The sequence below is a fragment of the Dermacentor albipictus genome, chromosome 2 (genome assembly GCF_038994185.2).
Source record: "Dermacentor albipictus isolate Rhodes 1998 colony chromosome 2, USDA_Dalb.pri_finalv2, whole genome shotgun sequence".
Taxonomy (NCBI): Eukaryota; Metazoa; Arthropoda; class Arachnida; order Ixodida; family Ixodidae; genus Dermacentor; species Dermacentor albipictus.
This window is the reverse complement of record NC_091822.1, coordinates 155964177-155977679: the sequence shown is the minus strand read 5'-3', so window position 1 is coordinate 155977679 and position 13503 is coordinate 155964177. Positions and strand designations below refer to the sequence as shown.

The 13503-nt window shown below is 46.8% G+C and overlaps 1 protein-coding gene across 1 annotated transcript in view; it reads right to left on the bottom strand.

Moving 5' to 3' along the window:
• LOC135915522 (uncharacterized) overlaps positions 1–13503 on the bottom strand; it is a 52277-nt gene that overhangs the window by 20296 nt on the left and 18478 nt on the right. The window contains exons 11-17 of the mRNA XM_070534126.1: positions 13082–13157; positions 11495–11634; positions 10516–10695; positions 9353–9413; positions 5070–5203; positions 3759–3871; positions 1226–1380 (exon numbers count right to left, since the gene is read on the bottom strand). Of these exons, the coding sequence (XP_070390227.1) occupies positions 1226–1380; positions 3759–3871; positions 5070–5203; positions 9353–9413; positions 10516–10695; positions 11495–11634; positions 13082–13157 (859 nt within the window). The remainder of the gene's footprint in view (positions 1–1225; positions 1381–3758; positions 3872–5069; positions 5204–9352; positions 9414–10515; positions 10696–11494; positions 11635–13081; positions 13158–13503) is intronic.

The window sequence follows — 13503 nt, the reverse complement described above, 5'->3', positions numbered from 1 at the left end:
TTACTTGGCCTTTTGCATTCACATTACCCTCTGACTTGTGACGTTGTTACCATCTACTACTTGTGCTAGATACGTTGCAGCTGCTGCTGTACCAGAATACCTTTAGCACATTGTACCCATATATAGTATCAGCGAATAAGTGCGCAAAGTGATGCCAATAGTTGTTGCCGAAACCTTTTTAGCCATTCCGCCAAGCAGCTGCCACCACAAAAATAATTTTTGTGCTCTGTTTGACAGCACGCAGTGTGGCAATGGATGTAAAAACGCGTACAAATGAATGATGTGCGCGAAATTGTGCCGACGACACTGACCCTGAGTAACGAACCTGCGGCTAAGCACGCGTGCATTCTAACCACTGAGCTCCCGGTTGCTCGACGCCTGTTTATTCCACTAGGCACACTATCATTGTTTGCATATTAGGCGCTTAACTATTAAGTTCACAGTAAATAACCAGCGAAACTAAGAGACACGCTTACATCGCCCCTTCCTTCTGCGTTTACTATTTTCGCGCTAAATCAAACTCCCTTATTGCGAAACTCCTTATAGCGAAACAGAGTATGCACAGATGACTATTTTAAAACTTTTATGGGTGTATGATAGGCGCTTAGTTTCCCCATGGACAGCTAACACCCTTACACCTAAAAGGTAAGATCGAATAAAATTTTCTTGTTTGGCGACTATTCGAGTGATGAAAGCTGCGAGCGACGACACTAAAATTGCATGAAATAAACAGCCATATCGCATTGTCACTCTCGCCGTACCATGTGCTGGTCAGAAGTAATACTCAGTTTTCAACTACGCCTTCTCTGAACGCGGGTTTCTGTTTGGACTCGTTGTTCTGTTCAGTAAACTTTTTATAGCCTTAAAGGTACAATGGTGTTAGCCATGGGCCAAACTAGAACCCTTGAAGGTGCAACTATTCTTGGAATGTACCCTTACGTCCCTATTCCATACAGCATCAGTCATTGTGTCAAGCAATATGATCGCAGTGCACGCTCAGAAATATATATTAGCGGCCAGAGGCAGTGTGACGTCAAGCACCGTAAAATAATTTGGACCCTGAAAAGTGAATGAGGGCGTAAATCCGTATATAAATCACACCCTTACATCCTTTTCACCCGCTTACACCGACGTGTGAGTTGTGCGTAAGGGTGCGGGTTGTGAATCGATTTACGTCCCCATGCATCCACTATGAAGGGTGCAAATTCTTTTGCAGTGCGGGCACCTGGTAGGTGGCGATCTTGTATTTGTAGCCAGCTCGGAACTTCATGGTGCTTCGCTCGCCGTTCCCGATCACGTGCTGCTGGTGGAAGTGTCCCATGAGGAAGACCGTCTCGTTGTGGGCACGTTCACTGCGCGCACTCACCGACGCCAGCATCTCTGCGGTCGCAAATCAATCGATCGATCAGAAAGACTTGCGGTGCACCTACTGCGGTAAGGTAATGTATAAAAAAAATTCGCCGACGATTTTGACACTCCCTATTCCGAAATTTGAGCGCAGCTCTACACGCGTTTTCGTTTCGCGATATATACTGGCTGGCGCGGACGATCTGTCTCGCGCGACACGTTGCAAACGGAGCGAAGCGTGTTGCGACTGCCTCGCTAATCTGGAGATCGCGAGAGGCAGTGGCGTGTGGGCGCGATTCACAGCAGCCGCCGCACACAGATCTCCGCTCATGCAGCGCTTTGTTTCCGTACGTGGTGTCGGTGGCGTCATCGGTGAACAGACGACGCGCGCTACTCTGGCGCCATGCACTCTGACGCCGGGATCTATCTATCTATCTATCTATCTATCTATCTATCTATCTATCTATCTATCTATCTATCTATCTATCTATCTATCTATCTATCTATCTATCTATCTATCTATCTATCTATCTATCTATCTATCTATCTATCTATCTATCTATCTATCTATCTATCTATCTATCTATCTATCTATCTATCTATCTATCTATCTATCTTTATAGGATGCGGAACCGGGTAGGTACCGCTGATAGAAGAAACTGTTTGACGCCGACTTGGAGCGTTGGGTACGTGCCACGCGGTCTGTGGTGATCTTCAATGAACCTCTTTGATGTAAACTTGGGTCACTGGGTATGTTGTGCCAGTATGTAAGAGCCGCTCTCCAATCAATGCTTTAATGCCTGCTTGGGTAAATAGATACGTGCCGCTGGGAAGGTGCCACCTCTACAATGGCGAAAAAGATCCCCTAAATTTCTCCGATGCCGAGCAAATTAAGTCGAACCAGTCACATGGCTTCCTCAAGGACCACAACCTGACGCATTATTCTGACAAATGCACGGGGTACGTGTCGCTTTTCAGTGACCCTCTCGACAACTTGGGTCCCTGAATATGTGCCACTGTTTGTGCGGAAAGCGAGAAAACAATTCTAAGCGAACAATTATTTCTGTAGTACTGTGCCTTTCTTCCGCGCGTGTCAGTTTGGCGCTACCCCCAATACCATGTATTTTAAGCGTTCGAAGTTCCTCGCGCGCGACGCTTCTCGGCGATGCCACCAGATGGCGCAGCATGTCAAGAAAGAAGCGCTAGAGATGAGCCCGGTTGCCGCATGACGCGTTTCTCAGCGTTCGCACGAACAATTAAGCGCCCTGTTAATTTCAGATGCCAGCTGAGGCTCTCGTAATAATAATGAAAATGACAAAACAAACGGTTTTTGAGGCGGCTGCAGTCTAAACCTCGCACCGCACTTCACGTCGATTCGAGCAAATGCTATGTTTGCTGTGAACTGGTCACTGCATTGCTGCAGCCAATGAGAGACGAGTCGCAATCTGCATGTCTATTCCGAAAAATGGCAAAGCTTCACAAATTGTTCTCTTTTGCTTCCAAAGACGTCCGCGCGGCGATTTCGGGCCCAGAGCGTCACGTGGTACAAGAAACGCTCTGTGACGCTCACATAATGACGTATACATGCCTGTTGCTCTCATATACTTTCTGATGCCGTTCTGCAGATCACTCCGTGAGGGTGAAACCATGTAACGCGAATGCTTTATTTATTTCTACGACATACACCCGAACCGTGACCGACAATATACAGGTTTAGGTTTCGGAATTATCATTGCACATGCATGAGGATCCGCTCGGTCAGACAAAGTGTTTCGATGTCGTGCATCGACAACCGTGCATTTAGGCTGATCACTGTGAAATCTACACCGCTGGGAATGAGAATGTCCCGACGTCTCAACAAACGTCCCGGCCACCAGAGCAATTTGATATGGGCCCTATTTTCATATTTACACGGGCGAGTGAATGACCACACATTTACAGCGACTGATGCAACGTTTTGCCACCGTCTAAACGAGTTGTCTATGAGGCGTGAACTGCGAAATTATTCCGGACTCCCTCCACTACGGCGTGCCTCATAATACCCTCCTCCTCCGCTTTCCGTCTCATGTTCCCACGGCACCCTCCTCCTTTCTTTCCTTTCCTCCTTGTGCAGTGCGGTTGAGGTGTCCTCTCTTGAGAGACAGTTACCGCTCTGCACTTAGCCCCACCTTTCACTCCCCAATCAAGAACCTCTCTCTCTCTCTCTCCTTCGCTTTCCTGTTCGCGCTCCCTTCGCTATCTCCTTTCATCTCCCGCTGCACTCCGCGTTTGCTTTCATCCTTCGCCGTGTTCGTTCACTCGGTTACAAGGGACAACGCCTACTACGCTAGCCGCAGGAACGGGCGCCTATAAGAGCTGCGCTCAAAAAAAAAGAAAAAAGAATAGACGAAGAGCCGTCGAGGGATACTTGCTGTACTTCCAAGGCGTTGGGCAGTTCCAGTAAGGGTGCTGCCCGGTGCGGTTCCTGGCCAGGTCGAAAGTGTGGCACACGGTCTCGAAGGCTAGCGTGTACGAGGGTTGCCACCTGTCGGGTCGGGAGAAGGGACCGAGACGTGTCGCTTACTGCTCGCACAAAAAAAAAAAAGCGTCTTTTCTTTTTTTTTCAGCTCGATCGCATAATGAAACGACGAGGTCACAGTTTCACAACCTCTATGCTTTGAAAAAAAAAAAAACCGCCAGATATTAATACGCACCTCAGTACACTTAAACAGAATAAATTCAACACAATATCCCGACGCAAGCTGCAAGCTCTGCAAACACGAACACGCAGGCATGGCACACATCTTGTGGAAGTGCACACAGATCGGTTCAGCATACGTAGAGGACAAGATAGAACCGGACCTTCTCGAGGAGCGATGGCTAAGCGCTCTGACTAGCTCAGAACTACACGACCAATCATGGGTTATCCAGCGGGCCCGGGCAGCGGTGGAAAGGCTATGCCTCACCGCACACAATGCCCGGGTGGCCTGAGCCCGGGTTGGCAACCTCGCAGGTCCTTTTTCCATTAAAGTTTTTTCCGTCCGTCCGTCAACGGAACGTAGTTTAAACACAATTAAAACTCAATATAAACGCAACATCATGTATATAACAACTTTTGTTCGGGCATATTCCGTTAGTTATTTCTTTTCACCCACAGACAGTTTATTTTCTCGTCAATTAAAGCTTCGCCAACTTAAAGAGAAAAAAAAAGAAGAAGAAAGAAAACGCGCGGGCAAGTTGCGACAGTGCTTGTCCACGCACATGAGAGCTAGTGTTCGGTGCGACTAATTCAATGAAATTATTCCCTTTAATGGGTCACCTCGCGTGTTTGTCTGGCTATACAAGTGACATCACTGAACACTATAGGGAAACGGAGCGCACCAAATGATGCAAGCCTCTTTGTGCAAGAAGCTTCGTGGAAAAGATTGTTGCTATCACAGAAATTGGGGAACATATCGCGATGGCAACGGTGAAAATTCTTCCGGTGTGTTCCTAACTGCCAGAGCAATAAAAATCGGGAATCCTGGAGAACGTCCAGGTCCTCCTGTAAGTGGGATAGTGGAGGAATAAGGAGGAGGGGGAGGAGGAAAGGGGTGGACTTAGGAGCCCGGGAAATCATTTCGCGAGGCTGAGTCAATGAACGAGTCGAAGCATCCCGGGAGCTTTTTGAGGAGCGGGCTGGACAACGGTAAGCTTTTACGGGCGCCTCAGTCGTCCGGTGTCATGGCGTGCGGGGAACTCACAGTTCGGTGCAGTCGAAGTCTTCGCACGCGGCGTCGCCCGAGACGAACTTGCAGTCGAAGACGACGTCCTTGCGAGGGTACGAGTACTCGATCAGCTTCACCGTCGCCGTCAGATAGGCGCCCACGATGCGTTGCTGCGGCAGGAGAGAGAGAGAGAGCAGGCAGTGATGCTTACAGTCGTCATCAATGTGAAAGGGAACAGCGAATTTTTCTAAAACGAAGACAAATCGGTGTGCACGGGTTGAAATCTAGGAATTCAAGCAGAACTTTTTTGCTTGGCGCCTTTGTAGTTCCGTAAAATCTAGAGACTTGATCATCATCATCATCATCATCATCATCATGGATACGCTCACTGCAGGGCAAAGGCCTCTCCCATACTTCTCCAACTATCCTGCTCATGTGCTAATTGTGGCCATGTCGTCCCTGCAAACTTCTTAATCTCATCCGCCCACCTAACTTTCTGCCGCCCCCTACTACGCTTCCCTTCCCTCGGAATCCAGTCCGTAACCCTTAATGACCGTCGGTTATCTTCCCTCCTCATTACATGTCCTGCCCATGCCCATTTATTTTGCTTGATTTCAAGTAAGATAACAACTCGCGTTTGTTCCCTCACCCAATCTGCTCTCTTCTTATCCCTTAACGTTACACCCTTCATTCTTCTTTCCATAGCTCGTTGCGTCGTCCTCAATTTAAGTAGAACCGTCTTCGTAAGCGCCAGGTTTGTGCCCCGTACGTGAGTACTGGTAAGACACAGCTATTATACACTTTTCTCTTGAGGGATAATGGCAACCTGCTGTTCATGATCTGAGAATGCCTGCCAAACGCACCCCAGCCAATTCTTATTCTTCTGGTTATTTCAGTCTCATGATCCGGATCCTCGGTCACTACCTGCCCTACCTGCCCTACCTGCTCTAATTAGATGTATTCCTTTACCATTTCCAGCGCCTCCCTATACCTATCGTAAACTGCTATTCTCTTCCGAGACTGTTAAACATTACTTTAGTTTTGTGCAGATTGATTTTTAGACCCACCCTTCTACTTTGCCTGTCCAAGTTAGTGAGCATGCATTGCAATTGGTACCCTGAGTTACTAAGCAAGGCAATGCTATCAGCGACTCGCAACTTCATACAAAGGAACTTGATACTTAGCAATAAATTTTAATTTTATGCCATGTGCGTTTAGCACCTGCGGATGTTCAAAAAAAATTTTCGGTCTCCCCCTTTCATACTGATGACGACTGCGCATTAATTATGGAGAAGAGAGAAAAGAAAGCGAATGAAAGCCAGGAAGGTTAACCAGACACACGTGTGGTTTGCTATACCGTATGAAAATTGGTGTTAGGGGACGAAAAAGAAAGAAAGAAAGAAAGAAAGAAAGAAAGAAAGAAAGAAAGAAAGAAAGAAAGAAAGGAAGAAAGAAAGAAAGAAAGAAAGAAAGAAAGAAAGAAAGAAAGAATTGTGTCGTTTGCGTCGGGAGCTCCGCGTCGAAACTGTGCAGTCGCCCACTGGGGTCTTTCGACTTCGAGAATAAACTGCAGTACGTGCACGCCGCATCGCTTTCCGGGCTTGTGGGGCACGTGACTGCCGTCCGAGTATACTTAGGTCACCGTGAATGACCTTGAATCCAGGTGACCTAACGCTGTGCACAGGAGAAGGCGCGCGTCGTCTTGGCGGGAACAAATGCAGAGCAAAAGAAAAAAAAAACACATAGGAGTTAATACACAGAGTGTCCCATGTAAAATGACCCAATAGATAAAAAAACCTAAAGGGAAAGGAAAAAAAAAACAGGCTACGATACAGGAGGACGGGACTAACGGTGCTCTGTCTCAGAAATATTATTCTGGAAATAAAAGTTTCATTTGAATACGTAATTAGTGAAACTATTTACATTATTTATAATTGCAGTTCTAATGGTGTAATGTCAACTTGCACTTGGAAACATTATAATCCGACTGTTTCCCAACCCTGCGAATTTTTCAAAAGAGGCGATGCGTGGGTGCCCCCGCAGCGATCTCCAATGGATTTTCAAACAACTAATTCTACAAGATGGCTGACTTCTCGACCACGTGAATTAGGGTGACAACAAGATGTCAGCGCAACTGTTGGCTGCTGCTGCTGCTGCTGCTGCTAATAATCGGTTGCGTTGGTTGCGTTGGTAGAGGTTTTAAATAGGAGTTAAGATCGAGACCAGATGGGCAAAATGCTAGATGGCGACAGATGCAGTAAAACCTGATGTAATCAAGCGAGTTACGTGACTGATTGTTTCCGCCCCGTTTTGAAGAGGATGTCGATAAACATCAACATTATCCATGAAAGCGGTACGGTTAAAAACGGCGCTCTCAAATTTTTGCGTTGCATATATCCCTGCGTGGCGTCTAGAGATCAGCTGTTTCTAATATTATTTTTATTATTGATGTGTACACTCCAAGCGCATTTCTGCCGTCGCTGTAGCCCTGAGGTCCCGTGTAAAGTCCAAGGGCGATAACAGCGTCGTCCCGCGCCCGACGCTGTATGCGCTTCATTAAAACTTCTTTCTGGGCGAGTTGGTGCATACTTGACATAAAGATTGTTACAGCGCAAACACATGCAACCACAAAGTATCAAGGATGGGACACAAGCGCTGACAGATATGGATTGGAGCCTGGTGTCTCAGCCCATGAGCTGATTGCAACGAACAGGAAATTGGCCATGAAAGCAAGAAATGAAGAGGACCGGGACCGCTGCCTTCTTGAGGGTGTAGACTGTCTGCGGAAGTGCTCACCAGACGTTCTTGACGCGCAGAATCGTAGAAATGTGTCAGCGCTTGTGTCGCGTCCTCGATACTTTGTGGTTGCATGTGTTTGCGCTGTAACAATGTTTATGCTGTATGTGCTAGTGAAGGCGCGCGAGGGGAACCGACTATGTCGGGGCTGAATCTCGCCCGCGCGAAAGAGAACAAATAGGGCAGGAAGCGCGCCGTGTCCCGTCGTGCGCGGGGCACCGGGGAGAGGGGAGGGGCAGCGTTCTACTCCGGCTTCGATTGCGCACGTGGCAGCTGCGCGCTGTCGCCCGGCCGTATCTTGAGAGCAATCTGCGTTGGGGACAGAGTCTAGGTGCGGCGGCGGTTCGTAGCTTCTGTGCGCGCTATGTGTTCTCGGCGCTCACTTTTCGTTGAACTGCCAGAGAGCGCGAACGTCACTTCGCTCGGTGCTGCTGCCGCGTTTCCTCGCGCCAGCGTTTTGACAGCGAGTGTCCGCAGTCATCGGGTGTGATGTGCTCGTTTTTGCTTGTGCGCTCGTGACGCCATGCTTGTTAATTAGGTTAATAAGCGAATATTTAAAAGAATATACGGTCGATAAAACTGCTGTACTTCGTATAGCTGTTCACTAATTTGCTACCGCAATTGATGTTTCGCCTTTCGGGGGTGAAACTGCGACATTTTCTGTTCAGTTTTATCGCCCTAACAGGTTGGTTTAGCCCTTTCAGGCACTGTGGACGCGGGATGCAGCACTCACCTATACTCTCCCTATCTTTTTCTTTCTTTAAGGATTCCTTCCTTTCCTTTTCGACTGCACGTTTCTTTGACTGACAGAACATTTGTGTCAAAAAGAAAACGTACGCCCGAACCTCCTTGCCTGTAAAGCGTACTTCCTTCTGCGCTATTAAATGCTGCAGTGAAGTGTACCAGGAAACACACATGTCTGTTGCAAGCAGGGAACGGTAAAGACTAACAGAACGACCTCCATGAACTTTGTTTGTTTCCAAGCACTTCATAGTTTAGGAAGGTTTGCCCCACGTGCTATGTGTATCTGTTAACCGTTCGCGAAAAAAAGGAAGATTAACACATTTAGACAGTCGATACAACTGCCGTTTCTCAGAACAGTAGCACCTTGTAAGGCTGGCGCAAAGTGTCACGCGCATTCTATTGTGGAAATTATCGGAGAAGCTTCGGTCCGCGTCGATGAAGGATCGATACCATGGAATACATTACGCTTGCTGCTTGCAGTACACACAGCTGCTAGGATCATGCTTGCAGTACACAAAGTATATATATGCTAAGCTCATACCCATGGGAGGACATTAACTTACCTCTGCAACAATTGGCTCGTCGTTTCAAGCATTCGCTTTACGCGGATTGCACGTGTTGGCGACTGCGCGCAAATATCATGCGATAGCGTCGTGATGAGTCCGATGGCAAAATTAATCGCGGTGTATGCTTGTTTACTGCAGTCGTGCGTAAACTAGCTGTATATGAGGTACACGGACTATGGTGCTATAGATTAGCGATAAGAAAGTGCACCTCACCGAGTCGTTGTCGCTGCAGTCCATGAAGCTGTGCTCACCGCAGAGTCGCGTCACGTTGTAACTGAAAAAAGAAAGGGTAAAGAAAACAGAAAGGCGAGAACGTGGACTCAGTTAGAGGGTCCAGCTAAGAAATGCGGTTTCTTTTCTCTCTTTTTGTTTTCACAGCATTAGAAAAAGACATCGTAACTTTCTTTCTTTCTTTTTTCGTGGGAGATATCACGTCAAGCGGCGTTTGGCCAAGTGCGCGAAGTGTTACTTTTCGGGTGCTTTTCCATGGTAAGACACAGCTATTATACACTTTTCTCTTGAGGGATAATGGCAACCTGCTGTTCATGATCTGCGAATGCCTGCCAAACGCACCCCAGCCCATTCTTATTCTTCTGATTATTTCCGTCTCATGATCCGGATCCGCAGTCACTACCTGCCCTACCTACCTGCCCTGGCTAACGTACGTACATACATACATACACGCATACATACATGCATACACACATACATACACACACATACATACATACATACATACATACATACATACATACATACATACATACATACATACATACATACATACATACATACATACATACATACATACATACATACATACATACATACATACATACATACATACATACATACATACATAATAATATTTGGGGTTTTACGTGCCAAAACCACTTTCTGATTATGAGGCACGCCGTAGTGGAGGACTCCGGAAATTTTGACCACCTGGGGTTCTTTAACGTGCACCTAAATCTAAGCACACGGGTGTTTTCGCATTTCGCCCCCATCGAAATGCGACCGCCGTGGCCGGGATTCGATCCCGCGACCTCGTGCTCAGCAGCTCAACACCATAGCCACTGAGCAACCACGGCGGGTTACATACATACATACATACATACATACATACATACATACATACATACATACATACATACATACATACATACATACATACATGCATACATACATACATACATACATACATACATACATACATACATACACACACACACACATACATACATGCATACATACATACATACATACATACATACATACATACATACATACATACATACATACATACATACATACATACATACATACATACATACATACATACACACATACATACATACATAAGTAAGCACGCGCACCCTTTCTCCATGCACAGCGTGACGGCCGGGAAGTGGATGCCGGCCATGCGGTCGTAGCCGTACATCACGGCGGTCGGGTACGACTCGTACTGCAGGATGTCGGTGCGCGCCTGCATCACGCAGAAGGCGGCGCACACCGCCTGGCACACCAGCCGCAGGGTCCGGAACAGGCAGGCCAGGCTGCGCAGAGGGCGACCGCGCGTCAGTGCCCCAGAGGCTCCGCGGATTCACGCTGAACGTGTACGTTTTGCGCCTGCCGACGCATCCGTGGCCACGTGACGACGCAGATAGCGCCCGACATTCTAAGCGACTTGAGTTCCTGTGTACGCTTATACGGCAACGCCAGAGGCGATAGGTGAAACGAAAAACCTATACGGCAAGAAAAAGCGTCTTTCCCACAACGGATTCTTCGCGTTCGCGTGATATCGGCATTTAATGCTTGAAAGCGCAGTCATGCTTGACAACTCTTGTCTTCCTATTTTTCGCTAGTTCATTTAGTGATTGAATATTCTGTTACCCAGCCAGCTTACATCACGCGTTCTTCATGCATATCTAATTCTTGGATGTTGTTCTCCCTTATCCTCCTATATTTATGTCATACACTTACCTTTCCTTGCGTAGTTAAGATCCGCTAAAAAGTCTTGAACGTATACTAGAAAGTGAACAAGAAAACAGCCAGTATGCGACTCCTGCTAGCACTATTGCGATTCATGGCACACATAAATGCCAAGTCACTCCCTCTCGCAAGAGTTCAGTCGGGCTGGATCAGCTTCCAATTTTTGTCCAAGGCTGTCCGTAAGTTGACGTCTGCACTCGCTGCCTCTTTCTGAAGTGAACGGCGTTTATTAGACGCTTTTCCTATAACTGCAGAAAGCCTTACAATCGGAGGAGCGATGCCGGTTCGAACAAAAAAAAAAGAAAAGCTTTTGTTGACAGCTGCCATGTGATACAGAGCAGGCCGCGGTGCAGAGACACCGACCTGGCCCTGGTGAGGCGGTCCTTCATCCGTTTCGCAATGACGGCCTGGACGTGGAGGAGTATCTTGGTGACGCCGCTGTACATGGACAAGCCCAGCCAGAAACCCAGGTAGCCACCGATCACCGCCAACACGGTTGACGACTGCGCGTTCGAATCAACCGGTCATGTAGTGTACACGGGGCGATCATACTTTTTTAAAAGATTTCCGAAACTTTATTCAAAAAATCACCTGAAGCAGATAGCATAATTCTTGTCATTGAGCTGGGCTATTCGAAGAGGAGGACATAATCAGCAGGAGAAATCGAAACGCACATTCAACTAATCAACAAAAAATTATCAGTTAACTTAGAAATTTACCCGATGAGCTTTCAAGACGTGTCCATTTCAAATGCATCTCCGGGATGACTCAAGTTTCAAGATACTATTTCCCAATGCGTGGGACGCAATACGTGGGCGTCCAAGTTACATTCCTGGTTCAATGCGTAAAAGAGCGTTTTGTTAAAAATGTAAGTGAAACAACAGTGCATTTCTTTATAGCTTGTTTGACGGCGCATATCTCCAAACTGGTACCATTCTGGAAATTCATTCCAAGTGGATACGCCTTGCAAACTCACCGGCTGCAATCCGTAAATTGCCATGGGTGCCGTTAAGTAATTAATCAGAAACGTAATTAGTGTCTGTTCTGATTGCTTGAAGACGTGTTTCAATTTCTCGTTCGAGTAAGGTCTGCCTCTCTGAATAATCCGGCTTGAGGACTAAAACTGTCTTATTAGCCGCAGGCGATTTAAAAAAAAGAAGAAAAAGAAATCCGGAAAACTTAAAGACAATCGTAGCTGCGTGTGCACCTTCGTGAGCAATGCCCCGAGAGCAGACGACAAATTTCGTTTCGGGCAAAGAGCGTTCACGACGTCTGGATTGGAAGCTGGCACGTGCATGCGTGCATTTTTTTTTTCCTTTCCGCTGAATATTTTCAGTTTCAGTTTGTTTATTCGGGCATGCATTGTCTGGGTTGAAAGGACAAAAGGCAGATGAACTCGGCCTGACTAAGGTCCCTCCACCCATACATTTGCTCAGAAGCAGTGAGAATATGAAAAAAAAAAGAAAACCAATGGCTTTGTACATTAAACCACTACAAAAAGAAAAGTATCATGAACAGAAGTAACATCGCGATTAGGCATCTTAAATCGAGTAACGGAATCACACAATAATGCAACAGCAATAGCTGGCAGAACACTTCGCCTACGCTGCGGCTATGACGTCCTTCATGCAACTTTGGCCGTTTCACGTCGCATTGTTCACAGTGGTACTTATGTATGGGAGGTGAGCCGGGGTGCCGTGTCTCTCAACTTCCTCCCAGTAATCAAATTACTCGTGACGGGATTATTTACTTGCAACATTACGAACGAGCGCTTCTGTCAGCGTGACGTGGTGTAGGTACACGCGTGCGCGAGTTGAGCCTGCATGCGTCGAAAGCCAAATGTCGATTACTTACCGCTGCATAATGGGCGTAATTATTGGGCGTGTTAGTTTCTTTTTTTTACTTTGTGGGGCTATACGGAGACGCAGTTGATTTTAAGAGAAGGCTTACCGTGTGCATTGGGATGGTCTTCAGTATGGCAACGTAGCGGACTGGGATGGTGAGCTTCATGTTCAGGTAGTAGTACCTGCGGGTGTTTTATTTATTTATTTATTTATTTATTTATTTATTTATCCTGGTCATTAGCCGTGCTTCATTTCCCTCTAGTAATTAAACTTGTCCTTGCTTGATAAGACGAGCTCTTTCTTGGCGAGCTTGCTTAAAATAAGAACACGAAAGGAATCGAACCGAAACACAATACGTAACTGTATAGAAAATTTGCCAAATGAATCATTGTGCACAGAGAGCTTTGTTCTCTCGGACTCAGCGAACTGATTGTCATGGCGCAGCACAGCAACACGCGCTGCTTTCTGTGGAGACGCTTCTGTGAATTAAAAATTATTCTAGCAGAAACCATAAATAGCCATTTTCAA